This window comes from Pundamilia nyererei, unplaced genomic scaffold, assembly GCF_000239375.1.
Source record: "Pundamilia nyererei isolate P.nyererei 1_Seehausen unplaced genomic scaffold, PunNye1.0 scaffold00142, whole genome shotgun sequence".
NCBI lineage: Eukaryota > Metazoa > Chordata > Actinopteri > Cichliformes > Cichlidae > Pundamilia > Pundamilia nyererei.
Genome location: NW_005187543.1, coordinates 1,228,130 through 1,246,958, shown reverse-complemented (window position 1 = coordinate 1,246,958; position 18,829 = coordinate 1,228,130). Strand labels below are relative to the sequence as shown.

The window sequence follows — 18,829 nt, the reverse complement described above, 5'->3', positions numbered from 1 at the left end:
CACACACACACACACACACACACACACACACACACACACACACACACACACACACACACACACACACACACACAAATCTACATAAAGTTATCTTTTTTCCCTCCTCTATTCCTTTTCTTGGCCTTTCTTTTCCCCGCATTCCCTATTTTTTCTTTCTAATTAGTTTCCACATTCAGGGTTAAGAAGAGGCAGCCAATGACAGAGTGTTGGAGCACGGGGTCATGTGGCTGCAGGCAGCATTTGCCTTCCCTCGGCACTTTACAATCTTTAATTCAATTGACCTTTTCGGTCGTTTCTCTCCCCTCTCTCTGCCGCTCAGTTTTCAATTTTCCAAATATCCCCGCTGCCCACACGACACATCTGACCTCCCAGTAACCTCCAACCATCTCTCGGACATCAGTCTAGATTATTTACAGTCAGCAGTTGAGGAAATGAAATTATTGACAAAAATCATAAGATGAAGCATTCAGCCTATTATAACCAGCAAAGAAAAAGCAGATAAATAGATGACTGATATCTTGAGTATAAGAACATCTATACTGGTGCAAAGGTTACTGCTTTAGTAATGCTCATCAGCACACACAAACTGTGTTTTTTCCTTATCAGAGGAGAGAGATTCGTAGTATTGCTGGCTGTATTTCGTTCCTTGTGATGTTGGTGTGTGGTACAAAGTAAAATTGTGGCAGAAGAGAGTAAAAGAGCAAAGGGGGAAAAGAAAAGCTGAGCAGGGAAAACACACGACCACTTTGTTTTTTGGATCCAGGTTCTCCAGCTCTAGTTTTTTGGCTCTCTGCGCGCTTCTTCTCCTGCCTCACATTCCACATTTCCCTCCTCTAAATCTTCCTGAAAAGTACTAATAACAGATGAAGGCTGGTGTGCCACTGGTTTCTCTCATGCCATACTACTGTATGCCTGTTCCAGCAGATGGCCTAGCTGCTGCTCTGACCAAAAAAAAAAAAAAAGCAATGAGGAGAGAAAGAAGGGAAAGTCAGAAAGAAAGAAAAACAGGAAAAGAAAGCAAAGGAAGAATTTGACTTTGGTTAGTTCTTGGCAAAATACATCAGCAGGCACACATGTGATTCATTTCACGTGCAGTTCGGTGAATTATTAGAAATAAAAACAAATGGCAGCCTGATTTCCCGAGTACAGATATTTCTGTCCATGCAAGGCTTGTCATTTGTGTCTCTTTCAGTCATCGTCTCACCCTCGCAGGAGAGCGCTCACTGATCCTCCATATCATTTCTACAGTGGATGGACAATGCAAGCTGGCAGTTAATGTACAACAGAGGCAAATGGGGGCTCTACATTGATTTAAATATGGATTTACATATAGCAATACCCTAGGGCTGCAAGCATTTTAACTCTTAATTTAATTCATCACTTATGGAAAGAATAGTACTTTTTCACATTCACATGTTCGTTTGACCTCAGATCTCAGTCACGTGAGCATAAAAGAGGGAAAAATCTATGTTCCCCAAACAATAGCAAGCAGCTGCTGGTGCTGCTGTTCAATTGAAACGTTCTCAACTCAACTATTCAAGTTGTTGTGACAAGTGTGAAATGAAATAAACTTTTCCTTTATTAATTTTCTTCATTATTGCTTCATTCAGGCATTTTATGTTGCTCTGGCGTTTGGCAGACAAGATTTCTGTGTGGTTTTTCACAAGCTAGCAAGGTGTCTAAAGACTCGAAGAAAAATCTAAACAGAAATGAGAAAACCAGAAATGAGGAGTGATGAGCCAACGAGTGCTGCAATATAAAAAGCAGAGGATGGAAAGAATTAGAGGAAATTAAAGAGGTGGAGCACTGATGAAATGCGAGGGGAGGGGGTCTGCTGTTTCTGGCTGAGTCCAAGCAAGGCCACAAGAACTGATAAATTTATCCGTCTTTGGAAATCGACTGATGCGGGGTCTGACAAGCTGAAGTTGTGGAGGTGTTGAGTGTGTGCATGTGTGTTTCTCTGTGCCCAACAGTCAGCAGGGAGCACCTAAAAAGTACCGCCTATCACCCTTGGAAAGCAACCCAAGTGTGGTTCTCATTTGAAAGGAATGGAGGGATGGAGGCTGGGGAGATTTTATTTATTTACAAAAACATAAGCAAATGAGTAATATGGTATTAATGAGATGAGGTTGTAGCAGATGGTGAGGAGGTCATAGAGGGTGAAAAGGGTGCAGGAGGTCTTAAATAGTTGTAAACACTAAATTCAATTACTGTAGATGAAACTCATGCAAGGAAACAGTTTTTTGGGCCTCCCTTTGTTAAAAATATAACTAGCTATAACCATCATGGCACTAAGCTCTAATTAATTAATAGCACGAGTTCTCAAGCTGGACCTTAGTAAGGTTACTAACCTCACACGCCCCTTTTAAGAAAAGCTGTGATGAAAAATGATGAAGGTCTAACCACAGATGTTCACAGAGCCAGCATAGTCCAAAACTCCAGTGCCTCAACACTGACAGCTGAAATCTGACAAGGCGGGTGACATTAAATGGCCCTCTTGGTTATTTATTTAGTTGAACTGTCTGTTGTGCTGTTAATACTCTTACAAAGCACTTAGCTCTTAAACTGAGAGTAGAGTGAGTATTACAAACAACCACAAAAAGGTAAAAAAAAAAAAGAAAAGAAAAGAAGAAGAAAAATCAGTGTTCAATCTCTCAAGATAAGATTCACATATTGCAAAGAGACTCTTGTTTCTAAGATCGCACAAAGTTACTGAAACTCTCATTTAGTCACAAAAAGGAGGCAAAAAATGCATTGTGGTGAAAGTCGGGGTCACCAGTGGGAGAGGATCTTCTGCCTGTTTGGCCAAATCTGCAGTGGTGATTTAAAAAAATTTACTTGTGTGTTTCACGAGATAAGTACAGCTTCACTGACTGAGTATAAGAAACATATCGTACAAACAAAAAAGACTGAAACATCAGATGAGGCTGAAATAGTAATTTAACAATTGTTTGTGATGTGTTTTGTTTTTTTTTTTTTAAAGTGCAGGTGAAGTAAGCATTTGCTACGTCAAACATACTCACAGTCTCCGCTGTTGGAAAACTGCACATGTGGCTAAATATTGGGAAAATTGGCCAAAATGCCATAAAAACTAATTTAAAAACTTTTAAATCACAACATAAATATTTAATAAGAACCATGTGAGACATCTGCAGCATGCATGGAACTGATTTTGGACTGAGCCTGGGAGATATTTGACGTGTCCAGAACCAAAATTACAACCCAAATCCCCCAAATCAACAATTAAATTAGGACAGCACACAATTTCTCATGTATTTACACATTTGTCCTTTCAACAGGACAAAAAGCATGGAGTGCAAACAGTGTGTGGTGTGACTTGCAAAACATCTTCTACTCGCCCCCCCCCCCGCTCATATCATCAGTTCCCAGATATGCATAAACATTTATCTTAACATTTAATATTCATATCAATACCTGCACTATAAAAACACAATGACAAAGAGAAGCACGGCGACAGGCATCAAAATCTCCAAAAGCCTCGGGGTCAAGCATTCGAGTCACTGATCTATAATCTTGTGACACCAGCAGACATTCATCAAAAGCTGCTGTGTACACATCCTGTGTAACTTTCAAACTTTACTTGCATCACAGCCGTGCTATGTATACACATCTGCAGATTCCACATTGTTTGTAGCTGAAGCTCCTGTGTAATCTCAAACTGAGCCGAGCTATGCTGAAATGTGGGTGGGCATATCATCCGCACAAGGGAGTGAAAAGAAAAGTTTAAGTTCATTAAGGGAAAATAATGACTGGCATTCGAATGTTTGGTATAAGTAATTACCGACAGATTAAAGTTATTTCAGAAATATGTGTGTGTTTAAACATATATGGAGGGTGACGACGTTCACACATTATGTGTTGTAATCCTTTTCAACACTATAAGCACTCACCGTTTCTGTGTCAGACACAATGAGTTAAAGTATGTAGCTCTTGAATTATGGAGTCCCTCCCTAAATGTTAAGTGGATTAAATGAAGCAAGTAATTTTTTTTACATTTCATAAAGAATTTTGGAAATATTACACAAAAGCTCTCTGAACATATTGTTTTCAAGGATGCTGGTTAGGGTGGACTGGAACAGTGTGGCATACTTACTAACCACTCAAATCACTTTAGACTAAAAACCACATATAACCATACATTCATTCAATGCTTTTATTCTGGTGATCACTTAGAAATTTATTAAACAATTACAGCTCAAACTGCATGCGCATGTGTATGATCTTACCATGCGGAGTGTTCCGCCCTAATGTTTTCTGGTGCAAAGGCCGATTTCAGTAATCCATATTAGTCACACTAATTCCATCTGCTCCAAACACGCATCCACTTCCAGGCCAAACACAAACACTCACTGGCAGAACATAATGGCTATCCCAAATGATCCTGTCGCTACAGGGTGGAGGCCACTGAACTCTGACCCTTGCATGGTTCATCAGCTTCCATGCAACAAACACCTGTTTGTTCTAAATGACTAACAACACTCAGATTAAGGGGGGTAAATCGGAGTGGGTCATTACACTCAAAAATGTTGATCTGCTAATTCTGTCTGCAGCAGGGGTCTGGACAGTCACAGGTGTCAGAGAGCTGATTAGCAGTGACATGGTAAAGGAATAGCAGAGCAGGATGAGGCATTTTGCAGACTATTATCTGGCAATTAGAAGTTAATATATCCTAAATACTCTGGATTTAACAAGGATAAACACACACAAAGACATCATTTTATATATCTGGAGTTATGATGTTACAAGCCTGTTTATACTTACTGATTTTTCTTTTCTGCAATTTTTACAGATTAAATAAAACTGGGAAAACTGGTGGCATTCATATTAAACATATTTATTGAGACGGTAGTCCGTGCTAATTGATGACAGACATAACACAACACTGATTGTGATTATTTTAAGTTCAAAATACAATCAGTATAAAATATAGCAGGTTATTCCTATATGAACATCAACAATACCCAGTGGAAATTCCCCAAAATGAGGTAAATCAAAGACAGATCAAATTCAGTCATAGTAGAGTAAAAGTCAAACAGCAGCTGAGTCTGAATACAATCACTCTCAGACAGATTGGTAAAAACCTGCAAACAATTGCCATCTAATTTCTAAACAGACAGATTAACAGAGTCGGTCTGTGTCGATGAGCCCAACTCGTCTCTGATGCACCTTTTTGTAACAATAAAACAGCAACTGATGGCAACTAACTGTGGAGTGTCACAGACCAGGTTTCCATCTGTGAAGCAACCATTTCAAAAGGCGACAAGACGTTAAGTTCACTGTTCATGGTTTTGTTGTGGACTCCAACCTCTGTTTCTCCTACTGTGACTCTAGTATTACGGTGCTATGTAAGCCAAAGAAGAAAGGGAGCCCAAGAAAATAAAAATGGCTTAAGGCAGGGTGTAAATGAGTAAAAACATAAAAACCACCAGTATCGTGTCTTGAGTAGAGCCATTCATTACTTCAGGATGTGTACCAAGAGTTACAGTCAACCTCTGTGTAGTTCGAGTAGGAAAAGGCTACTTACGGCCCACAGGGCCTGACCAGGGTGTGCAGGGACATATCCTGGTATGAGGCAGCTGGGTGGTGCTACGGTCACTGCAGCACAGTGAGAAACTCACCACCACACAAGACAAACACAAACAAGAACGTCCGCTAGGCAGGCTGACGCCGCGTGCCTCTGTGGGTGCCTGCCAGCCCGGGCTGTGGCCTGGGGGCGTGTCAGTGGCGGCAGCGAGCCCCAGTAGGCACCCCAAGTCGATGGGTTCACCCTAGTGGAAAGTCTGCATCAGTCCGCAGAGACTCCGCTGTGGCTAAGGGAAGGTAGCAATGCAGCAGAGCCCCCCCCCCGGCAATTGATGTAGCCATTATAGCCATTACTTCCCGAACAACCACAAGCTAAATGTATCAACCACGCACAGTAGAAAATAGCATAACTGTGGGGAGGATGAGAGGGGAGGGCAAGGATTGAGGGAAGGCAGCTTTAGAGACATAAAACCAGAGAGTTGAGATAGAGAAGTGAGAGGCAATGGATGGACAAATCAGGACTATATGAATATGATGAGACCAAAGAGGGGAACAACTTCATAAAAGTATGAGTTGAATACTGCGAGCAAGAGGAAGCCATGAAGAGAAAGACCAGAAGACTTTGAAGAGGGTCTGGAAGACGGATGGTGTGCTACTGAAAAAAGTAAACGACAGCAGACAGAAATCTGGAAGAAGGGGGGGTCCTCTAGTTCAACCACTACATATTTTCCCTCGTAAGGGATATAATTTAAACAAACCCACTAAAGGTTTGGAGCAGAGCAGGCAATGCCAACTCCATCTCAGCAGTCAGTGTGCATGTTTTTTTTTTGTTTTTTTTTCTCTCTCTGTTTTTTCTATTTCTTTCATTTATTTATTTAAAAGAGAGAGTGCATGTTAATAACACAAACATGCCAGATCTGGGATACACAAGCGGCGGTGTACAGATACACAAGTTAAGTTAAAATGACCCTAGATCTAGTGTGCCATAAATCTTTGTTTCAGATGTGCCTTGAAACACTAGGTAGAGGAATTTGAGGACTAAATAGTGACTCCGTTTTTTTTAAGAAATCAAGTGTTGATCATAGATGATAAAGCTTTGGCAGAATAAGAAGGACTGACCTTTAAGGCGCTAGGAAATTTGAAAATACTTGTCAGGTCATCTAAGAATATTTGAGACTTCCTGTCCCCACGGTAAAAGCAGAATTGAGAGATGCAGAATCTGACGAATATTTTTCAGTCAACTCGATTCCCAGTTATAGTCAGTTACATTTTACACACTGACTGGCCGGGTGTGTACAGGTGAGGCGCCAGTAAGGATTTGAGCTTCCTCAAGCTGTTTTTTCTATTTTTTTGTAGAACGGCTATTAAGCCTGCCTTCCAGCATATTGTCCATTAGCAATCCCCTTCAGGCAGACAGAAGAAAGATACTACTGCAAGTAAGAAGGAAGTATAAACTTTTCCAGAAACAAAAACTCAGCATAGCAGGAGTATCATTTATAAGATATTTCAATCAAAAACCTCAGTTTAAAACAAGTGCAACTGACAAATGTTTGCTGTTATTTGTAAATGTGCAGAAAAGTTTAGAAGACATGGCTAGGAGCACTGTAAGCACTGTGGTTAGTTTGCACAGTAGTTAGCGTGCAGATGACTGAAGACAGTGCACAGCCTGTCAGCTCACAGCTGTGGGTCCCCACAGCTTCACATCAGCAGTGGACCGTGGGTGGACCATGATGGCCAGGATGTGTGGAGAACAGTTAAGAATAATACAAGTCACCTCAGTAGTGTGTGTATGTGTATATATGTCTCTCGCCATTTGTCCATCAACCGTCTGTTTTTTTCTCAGTCCAGTGCTAATGAAAGGTTTCTTCCCCTGGAACACCAACCAAGTAGGTTAGACTGAAAGGCCCAGCAGCTCCCGAGTTTTGTCCCTATGGACACTAAAGAATAAGCAGTCCCTAAAAGTTTTTCCAATAATGGGGCCTCCTTCTTTATAAAAGCTGGTCTTTTGGTCAAATGTTTTTATCTAACGTGCTTTGTAATGAATTTGCTCTTTTACTATCACTCCAAGAGCCAATCTACCCAGCTGTCACACTAAGAAAACCAGTGGAAACGAAAAAACAGCAGGATATAGTAAACATTTGGGTACAAAACTGTGAGGGCACTGCAGCTATAAAATGACTTTCAGCTGATAAACACATTACATGAACGATTTCCTGGAGATTAAAGAGACAGAAAATAAAAGACGAAAGTTGAAGATAGCGTTAAAACACTATCCAAACTTGCAAGTTGTTAAATCATGAATCAACTATGATTGACCTTTTGGAAAGCTTAGTTCAAGTTTATTAGCCAGACTTAGGTCTGATTACTTTAACTACCTTAACTAAGAAATTACTTAATAAACAGAATTTATAACACAAAGTGAAGTAAGCTAAAATATCTCAAAAAGCAACACACTGCTACAGTTGAAACAAACAAAAAAGGTCATTGACGTCTATCAGCCTGGAAATGGTTACAAAGCCATTTCTGAAGCTTTAATAGTCCAGCGAATGACGGTTAGAGCATTTATCCACAAATAGAGAAAATGGAATAGTGGTGAACCTTTCCGGGAGGTCACAAAAGAATCCAGAACAATATCTAAAGAACTGCAGGCCTCGCTTCCCTTAGTAGAGGTCAACAATAAGAAAGAGACTGAGCAAAAATTGCATCCATGGGACAGGAGAAAACCACAGCTGACCATAGAATAGAAAACAAATGCTCGTCTCACATTTGCCAAAAATATTGTTATGATCCCTGAGAATTTGGGGAAAGTATTTGATGGACCGATGAGACAAATGTCTAGGTTTTGGAAAGTTCAAAACTCGTTACATCTGGCATAAAACTAATATGACATAAAGCTAATTTTATTAAAAAGGATATCACACCAACAGTCAAACATGGCGGTGGTAGTGTGATGGTCTGGGGCTGTTTTTCTGCTTCAGGACTTGGATGACTTTCTCATTGATGGAACTATGAATTCTGTTCTCTACCAAAAAATCCTGAAGGAGAAAGTAAGGCTATCAGTCAATGCCCTGAAGCTCAAGACAACTTGGGAGCATGATCTGAAAAACACCAGCAAGTCCACCTCTGAATGGCTAAAACAAAAAAAAAGAAGGTTTTGAAGTGATTTAGTCCAAATCCAGACTTAGATCCAATTGTTATGCTTTGGGATGACCTTAAGCAGACCGTTCATGCTTAAGTGTCTGAATTTAGGTAGGTTTGGACATCTTCTCCCCTTAATAAACAAAATTATAATTTAAAACTCTTTGACGATCTGTAACATTTAAATGTGACAAATACGCCCACTCAGGTAAGGGGGCAAATACTTCTCCACAACACTGTATGTCTATAAGAGACAGCACATTAGGGTCATCACTGCAGTCATGTTGTAGTGACTGGTCTGAATTAAACTGCAGTAAAAACATAAAACAAAGACAGAAAATGAAGAAGTGCAATCCATGCTGTTTTAACTTTGACCAAAAAAGGCCAAATAGTGCATGAACGTTTAGCAGAAGAAAGGCATGGAAGATTACGTTTATGTCACTCCACCTGTCAAAACCTGCTGAGTGATCATGAATGCTGTTTGGAAAAGGTCTGCGTGCAATGAAAAAGGCAAAGAAATGGCAGACACGTCTAGACCTGTGAATGTGTACGACAGCAAGTCACATCGCTTGTGAATCCACACGTGTGTTTTTGGCTGCCCAGTCCAGCTTCCCAGTAGGAATGCAGCCCCTCCATCTCATGGTTGGGCTGCTGTGTGAGAGACACCTGTGCAACACAAACATGCATGCATGCATGCAAAGCACTGTAAACTTGAAGAGTAACAGAACCCCCATTACAGCACCCTGTGTCCCAGCACACAGACAAGATTCAATGGATGACACGGATGAGGAACTCTACAGACTCAAAGCAAGCAAACCACACTGTAACAATCATCCATGTAGGTCTGGTTGCTTGCAACAATGATTTCAGCAGTTTCCACAATTATTCAGTAGGTGTTCAATTAAAATAGCTGATTACCATTTTAAACTAGCTGTTTGAGCATTCTGTAAATTAAAAACAGCTACAAATCCAACAATTAAGATAAAGTCCACTTTTCTTACCATCCTTTGTTTCCAAAGGGAAAATGTTTTATTTTTTATTTTTTAGTTTTTTGTTAAAAAAAGGAGAACAAAGGCACAAAACAAGACTCTACCTCCCACTAGTCCCCAGCCTTTTAGTCCTCTCCCTCTGCGGTCTAACACAAAGCATGCATACAATAGCCGGCTGACTAATTGACCTTCCTGAAATAATGTTAGCTGGCCTCATACAGAGGACTCTCAGTCAGTGTTAAAGCAGGAAAGTCCACAGAGGTTTCTTCAGGAGTGCACAGACCCTGAGGGTCCTCCACCTTTTCTTCATCAGTTCCTCCAGTATGCTTTGCACAATGGTGAAATTATTTCCTGGCCACCACCACCTCCTCCGCTCTCCCACCACCAATTACATCTTGACGGGTTTTTTTTTTTTTTTTTAATCTTCTTAGGCCAAGTGCACTTGCCCAGATGCAGACACACAACTCTGAACAGGAAAACAAAGGGGCCACGCAGGTGCAGAGCAGCTTTGTTGTCATAACATTTCCATAGAGACGAGTGAAATCTGACAGGCAGCGATGGAGTTCAGACCCTTCGCCGCTATTTTCCTCTCTGTTGTCCACCTACTACTCAGTAACATGTGCATACGTGTACACATCATTTATGTATGCATGGCTGACTCTGTGAATAAACACAATTAAAAGATGAGACTGCACACACAAATAGTCAGTGAGCAGCAGCAGGCTTCAGCACTTTTCCTATTAAACTATGCATGGCATATTACTCCTGCCTCGCTGACACTGACATGTTTCCATGCTGTGGGCAGACAAATAGGGCCCACATGGGGAGAGATATCAGCCAGGAGCACATGTGGCCCACCTGCCACCAGCCAATCAGAGAGCGTGGAGAAAACTCGAGAAACAGAGGGAAATTTTTTTTATTGAATTTCCTTCTGTTTTCTGTGAGTTCTCCTCTTAGGCAGCAGACCTGCCAATGGCAGGATGTAGATTGCTGGTTTCTATCATGGAAACCTGACCATAAAAGAGAATACAATGAGGAGACAATCCACCTAGCCTGCTCTCGCTATTAAATTATAGGAAAAGTCTGCTCGCTTAAACAGGCTTTAAAAATAAGGAAGGAAAGTTGGGCTGGTTTTTTTTGAAGGTCCAGATGTGGCTGATGGCTGTGCAGAGAGTATACAGACTATTTACACATGGGAAACATCACCATTTCAGATATTATGAGATCAGCTGTGGCATCACTGTTGGCTATCATATCTGGCTTCCAGTATTTGGTTGACACATTTTCGTTGGCTGAAATTAATAAAACAATGACTGTAGTGTTTAGTTGACAAGTTTCAGCTTCAGACAAGTTCAGATTTGTACAAAAACGTCTGATCTGCTCAGCCACAAGGAACCTTATTTGACAAAACAGCTCAATGGAGGACAAACATTTTTTGGTTCTTTGTTGCTTTTATATTTAGCCCAGCCAACTATATTGTGAGAATTATTAAAGGAAGACTCACTACCATGGATGTAAACCGCTTTGAATTAATGCTGAAAGGTGACACTTTATTAAAATTTATACAAAATTTATGGATTGTGTTAGATGCTTCATCAGCTTTTAACTAAACTAAAGATAAGAAGTACCACAAATTTTATTCTGCTCTTTTCTCAGGCTGTGTAAGTTTATCTATTTTCATCTCTCCTGTGCATGTAGAAGAACGCACATAACATATAAATTATGTGGCCATGACTCAACTCCTGCATGTCTTTGTTCATCCATATCCTGAGCTGTCTGTCATTCCCTTCTTACCTCTGTTCTTTTTTGCAAGACTATTAGGCGCACAATGACAGGCTCCAGTCTCAGAGGCAGGAGTTAGAGGCCAGCCTGCAGGGTGGGTGTGGGCAGGGTGCGAGGCAGAGGAAACCATGTACTAATGAGAAACACACTTCTCTCCATCACTCAGATTGGTCTTCTTACCACAGCAGAGAGAGGTGGCATTTATCCAGGAGGTGACTGGCGTCCAGAACCAAGGCATGATTTTAAAAACGGGAGCTCTGTACCGCACGACGGTTCTTGAGTCTCGTGAAAGGCGCAATCACGAGTCTTAGAAAACACATGGATTTGTTGAAAGGCACTTGGGTCCAAAAAGAGGGGGTTAAACTAGAATACAAATTTCAAAGGCATTAACAGATGGTAGACAAATCGGGTTAAAAAAAAAAAAGAGCACAGTAAAGGAAATAAGTAAAACACAGGTAAAAGAAAAGGAAGGAAAAATGATACATATAGAACTAGCTGCTTAAGTTTAGAAGATCTCCATCAAATTATTACAGTTCCCTTCATTGATACTAGCAGTGTATTTATTCCTCAGCTACTGGATATCTAACCCACAGAGCAAAGAAACAAGTGCTAAAATAATCCTGAGCAGTGTGAGCAGCAAAGATCCTAACTGTTATTGTGAGTGCATTTCCAATAAAGGGAAAAGAAAGACAATTTTCCAGATGCTGGAGAAAAACAATACCCACAGCTGCAAGTGCAACTCTGCTGCTGCTTTTGTTAAGGTTTGAAAGTGAAGTCTGACACGGTCTCGAGCCTCATAACTGAGACAAATTGGGGGGAGGCTTCAGCCTTCTAGTACCAAACCATTTGTTTAAATACCTTAACAACATTAGGACGTCCTCAAGTGCAATTTAATGCAGAGTGACTTCCTGCGACTAGTAATCTCCATTTCCATACCATTAATGTAAAGTATAAAAGAAACTAAAGAAATACAAAGGTACATGAAAGAAAACAGGAGGGAAAGAGGGTGAAAGGAGGCAGCCTAAGGTGGGAGTGAGAGACTTTTTATTTTTCCTTCTGTGGTGAGTTCACACAAAAGGGTCCTTCTGATCCCTGGAGTGCTGAGCACATACCTGCGGGATGAAATCAAAAACCCTCTGTGAATTATATTAAATATCCCCCGCCAAATGCTTCACATATTTCCATTTGCTTTTACCGCTTCTGAGCAGCTCCATTAGGTCTGGCTTTAAAAAGAAAAAATACTAAATTAGAAGCCCAGACACGAGCACCTTCAAAAACCCGGCTCTCCGTTTCCATTTCATCTATCCGTAATGGAGAGGTAGATGAGTAAGTGTACAGATAGTAATAGACAGAAGGTCTCGGAGGCGGTCAGGTAAGGATAAAGATTCGTTGAAGGATAGCAGCTGACGGTAGACCTTTTTTTTTCCGTCTTTGAGTTAATCACAAGGGGGAATTTCTCAAACTAAGAGCAAAAGAAGTTTAGGATTAGCATATGAACTTACACATGCAGCCAATAAAGGTTCATAGAGTAATGATATATTCACCAAAAAAAAGAAAAGAAAAGAGGGGATTTCAAAGCTCCCTCCTCCTTTTTCATCCTCTTCTTCTGGTCAAACTCCTTCTCCACTTAATCACAAACTGAAACCCTAAATGGCTAACAGATTTCAGATGCCATGTTTCAACTGTCAGAATGCTGACCGAGCGCGTGCGGCCACATCTTTACCCTATACCATCCCCCACAGCCGTACTGGTGAGCCTTGACCCTGCAGATCACCTGAAGAAGACTGTAGTTTTGCCTTTTCCTGCACCTCAAACAGTTGTGTTTGAGCTGGACCCAAACAGCAAAGCTCTATTTTTTTTTTCTTAGAAGGTGAACTCCTAGAACGGAGAAAGGTCAGACTATCATTCAAACATTTAGTGGTATTTTTTTTCGCTCTGGTTTGGTAAACGGCCCTGCAGCTGTACCTAATACCCACAGGAAAGCCATCATCTGGGACTGATTTTGGAGAGCCCGGGCCGCTGCAAGAGAAAGGAGTGACTGTTCTGTATAAAAGGCTCGTTCTCTTATGGGGCGCAGGCCTCTTCTCAATCTATCTGATTAAAGGGAATTTGGCTCAATTATACACCTACTGACTGGGCCCTGCGCTCAGGCACGGCCCACACAGTCAATAAGGAGCGCAAGAGTACAGGCAGCGCACTAGGAGTACTCCTATCCATCCACAACAAAAGCCTCTCTCCATCGGTTAACAGCACAGTCTGTCAGCAGCGCTTGCCTCAGAGGGCAAGTCCTTAGTATAACCTGTGACTGGTTGTAAAAGCAGTGAGGCTGGCTCTCCAGGGGCAAACATATGTCCTTCCCAATCAACAGGCAGGTCACAGTGATCTACTTAAATCAGCCTCTAGCCAGACATTAAGAGACACCAAAATAACAGAAGGTCTAAATGAGCATGCATGCAAATGTATGGTGTTTGTGTCCATTAGGAGAGGAGGGTAACACTGATAGGGACCGAGAACAGTTAGAGGAGGTCACAGGCTGAAATTCTCCTGAGACTGCAGTTCTGTCAAGCTGAATGCTAACCGAGTAACCCCTGGAGAACTGACTGTCATCTTTATGACCCGATTACAAGCTAGTATGCAAGCAAACATCAGCGAGAGGCGGTTGTGTAAGTGTGGTCAAAGTATGTTTAGCTGCTGAAGTGGGGGGAGGATGCATAATTATCGTGACGTCTCAAGCATTTATACAGCAAGCTGGTAGCAATCGTGCCCAGCTATAAAGTTCACTGATTGCAGCTGGCTTAAAGACCCAATTAAACTCATTATTATAATTCTGGTTTATAGGGGGAAGAATATGAGGGAGAGAGCAGTGCACACAGACCCGCACAGTTCCTCGTTGTGCAGCTCTACAGCTTGCATGGAAAACAGGCTTGCAGTAATAGCCACCTTAACATAGTTCAAAATGCTCCTCTCAGACTCATCACCCCTCACTTTTTTCATTCTCCATTTCAACCCCGACCAAAAAATAAACATTTCCAGCCCATTATTCTCCATCCAAATTATATTCCACCCACAACTCTATTTTACTGGCTCATGATCCTGGGCCTCTTTATGTTGTGACAGTCCAAAGAAAACAGTTCTACTGAATGCTGTCTACAAGCAAAGCTAACCTGATACAAGCCAGCTCTCTGCTTCAATTACACACCATGTTTACCGCAGCTGTTTTAATTAAAAACAGGCAGGAAAACATGAACAAATCCATCTTTATATGCACCTCAGGCTTAAAACGACAAGGAGGAAGTGCCCTTCTATGGATGTTTGACTTTGAGTTTCCTTGGTCACTTGTTTTCAATCTATTAGGTGCAGAGAAAAATTAAGACAATATCCCCTTTTGATTAGTGCATTTTGTCTTTGCCATAGCTGCTTGGTAAAACACTAATGCAATGCTCAGTTAAAACAAAAAGAAGTAGAGGGGAAAAAAGAGGTTAAAGACAGTTTGTTCCTGTCGGGAACAGGCTGATTGATGTTTAATTTAAGCACTCGTGCTAAAAATATTACACAGACATGGACACAGTGTCTGAAATGAGAACAAAAATCTTTTTCCACTACTTACAAAATAAGACACAGGTTAAAAAAAAAAAAGACAGTGAGACAAATAGGCAGTCAGCAACATTTTGACCTTGGCCATTAAATAGAAACCAGCCAGCACTTCCTATTATCAGTAAATACTGATTGCAGACTACGTCTAGTAGTTTAGTTTGATAAAGAGGTTGGCTAGTGCTTACATGGATATGGCTGAATAGAAAGTAATCACTGCATTTTCCCCTCAATTTGACTCCTGAAGCATTGTTTGTTTTTGACACTGATGTATCCCACTGCAGAGAATAACCAACTACAATGGAGACTCGGCCTGTAACGGCAGCTTGGGTCAAAAGTCCGGCAAGGGCCGTAGTTAAAAATACATTTAAAAAAATAAGAGTGAAGGTTGTGAAAAATATCAAGAGAAAAATGGGGATAAGCTGGCATGAGAAGTTAATAAACACGAAGTCTCACTAATAGGCGCACAACCCGATACTAATGTTTGGCAATTGTGTGGGTGCAGTTGTGGTTTCTTTGTTATCCTTATACATTTTTTTCAGTGCCACTCTTTTCTGGAAACTTGGCTGTACAAACAGTTATCTTCTAGTAATAACTTAGAGTATTTTGAGGGGGAAAAAGACACGAGAAAAAACTGTATATCATTTTTTAAGCTGTGTAAGAGTGAGAAAGCAATATTGAATAGCAGTAAATGATGAGGTCTCGTCTCTCGGTTAAATGTCTGTTTCTTTTATATCAGTGCTGGTGTACAGACATCTGGAAGGGATGTGGCCTTACGAGTAAAAGCTCTCTGACACACATCTCGGCATATGATAGCATGATTGAAGTGATTTAATACAGGACATCCAAAATACTGCGGATGGGACAGCTCCAAACCTTGCAATTAGGTCCAATGGAAAAATCACAGCATTAAAACTGAACTACTATCAAAAACCAGGAAACCAAAAGGCTTGTCTCAAATTAAATCTAATGAATTTAATAAATGCAAGATGAGCCGTTTCTCTGTCAGTTTAAAAAAAAAAAAGGGGGGGGGGGAAGGGAGGCTCATAAAAAAAAAAAAACAGACACTGGCTGAGTAAGATGAGAGTCGGAAGGCTTAACAGCCTGTCCTCAGATTAGTGTGACCGTCCTCACGCTGTTTGTCTATTATCTTTGAGTTGTTCTGGTTTTCTGGTTTTTTGGGTGAGCTTGACTTGACTTGTATGACTTGTATCATGGATCTCACAAAACAAATTACCAGTTTTGGTAACAGGAAGTAAACACTGGCATCTGTGGCATCACGTATCCCCTAATTCCAAGAAAAGTGCACAGGCACCAAACAATGGGATGATTGCAAAGAGGCACTCAGACATGCAACTATCTGTCTCAATCAAATGAAAGAGGAAATAGAGGAAATGGAGACGAGTGGCGAGCACGAGGGCAGAGGGAGGGAGAGCAGAGGCTGGTACTTAGGGACCTTGCTGTATTAACTCCTCTCATTCACTGGAAGAAAACAAAAACTATGACATTCCACAGAGACCGCTTCCCTCTGGTAGTGTTTTGTCTAATAAAAAACTAGGCCATAAAGCTTCACACTTTCTGGTGCAGCCACACGTGGACACCCAGTCTGAATAGCAGTGCCAGAAGAACAAATGTTGAATCTGTCCTGCCGTGGCCATTTCACATATGGCAAGAAAAATGCTTTTTGCAGTAATAATAATGATAATAAATTTACTTCATCCACCACAGACTACAGCATGACCCGACAAAGTCCAGTCACTTTATGAGTGGAATGACTTGGAAGGCCAGCCTGTTCATAACACTACAATGCATGAGCTCAATCTAACAAAGGAATCCTCACTCCCACCTCCTCTTTTCTCTTTCTTCCTCCATCCTTCTATTCCCCTTGTCTCCCCTCTGGAGCCCAGCCACGCTCCTGCTGTCCTCCGGTCCTCGGCAGCCGTGTTTGGGAAAATAAACTGAGCGGCTGGAGAAATGACAAGCAGCGAGCTGAGGGAGGAAGTGTCAGTGTGTCTGCTGCTGCTTCCTGACCCTTTTGCAGCAGTCGTAGAGAGAGCGACGCTCAGCACACATGTGCACACGCTTTGCTCCACTGAGACAGCACACGAATCTGTCTGCAACATTCCCGGAAACAGCAAGAATGTGGAGGAACAGTGTAAAAACTCTGGGAGGTCCACATGCCTGTCTGGCCATATATCATTGCATATGTGCCAGCTACACACTAATATGCCCACCTACATGATATGCACACACAGATACACCGTTGTACTGCAACACATGACCTCGTAAACTCTCACTCACAGACAAACACTTAAAAGTGAGAAGGTCAGTGTCATGGCTGTGTGAGTCAGTTATGGACACAAACTGATGCTGTACTCACCCACTGGAAGTGCCGAGCGAAACAGAGCCGAGCGAAGAGGTCAGCTTCCTGCTGTCCCAAAGTCTCGCCTCACGACTACGCATCTAAACAAACAACAAAGTAAGACGCTGAGTACTCCGAACAGAGACAGAGCATGCCAAAAGGGGTCAAACAAGTTACTTTTTTTTATATGAACCTAAGAGGTGTTTTTGAAATTGTCACATATTACAGCGCTATGTGATGCTGTGATGATGATGTTTGATTGCAGGATGATTGCACAGGTCATCGGGTGGGAGGTAACCTCTCTCCAAACAATCAGTCTTAACGCAGACTGACTGCAATCACTCACACAGAGGAGCGTAACTCGTCTGCGATGTATCTTTATGCCAGTGGGGAATCAACTGGCAGTATTACTGATTGTATTCTACACTAATCCAATGTTGCCAAGCACACATGCAGCTAAGTCCCTGCTTGTGGAGGATTTTCTGAATTTCCATATCAAATCTACGAGGTTCTGGCAAGACTCTGAATGTAATTAATGTGAAACAGATTGAAGGAGTCGGCAGTACTTTTCACTGATTTATCACAGTTATCACTGTGTTATCATAAATTGCAGGAAATAGGCATCTGGACCCAATTCAATGGCAAACACATAGCAAACTCCAATCAGTCTTTTTTTTTTTTAAATCGGCTGCTTTACCAGCATCTTAACGCAACAAGACGGCACCTGATTGCAAATTTATTGCACACAGTTGGAATAGTTTTGGTCATGCCAATCACCATTTCCTCTTGTGTGATTGGGAATTTTGGAATAATATATATATTTTTTAAATGCATGAATAAAACAATTTCCTGCCTGCGGTGTCTCGTGTTTTTGGTGTAAGTTTTATACATCTTACTGTACAAAGAGGCACTGATTCTGTAATTCTTACAGTGACAAACACTGTACCAAGTATAACAAGTTGGCTTCACACTTTCTCACCGTATCAAAGCCAGTGGTCAGTAAAAGATCATCTTTGGTCCACAGGATCCGTGAATCCTTGTTGCTTTGAAGACTCTTGGCACTCTATGGGAAAAATAATACAAAAAAATAAATAGATTACTTGACTTTCCAATCGGCATCACAAGAAGACAAAACACGTCTCAGTGGTGAAACCCAAACTTTATAATTAAGAATTTTTATTGAATTAAATGCAAAAACATCAAAACAAAAGGAATGAATAAGGCCGCTCAAAGACGCAGACATGGAGTGAGGTGTATGAGATAAATTGTACTACAAGTTATTGAGTAATAGTCAAGTATCAAACATCTAGGAGATACTATTGGAATCACAACAACTTATAAAAAAATTGTCCCCATTGCTGCTTGACCTCATTTTTACATTTTTACAATTAAGCCTTCCAAACATCTTCTCACAAGCATGTCC

At 41.2% G+C, this 18,829-nt stretch overlaps 1 protein-coding gene across 2 annotated transcripts in view; it reads right to left on the bottom strand.

Annotated features, from left to right (window-relative positions):
• LOC102206980 (mitochondrial import inner membrane translocase subunit TIM16-like) overlaps window positions 1-18,829 on the bottom strand; it is a 111,536-nt gene that overhangs the window by 57,081 nt on the left and 35,626 nt on the right. For both annotated transcript variants that reach the window (XM_005744362.1, XM_005744363.1), the window contains exons 8-9: window positions 18,386-18,469; window positions 17,425-17,507 (exon numbers count right to left, since the gene is read on the bottom strand). In XM_005744362.1, the coding sequence (XP_005744419.1) occupies window positions 17,425-17,507; window positions 18,386-18,469 (167 nt within the window). The remainder of the gene's footprint in view (window positions 1-17,424; window positions 17,508-18,385; window positions 18,470-18,829) is intronic.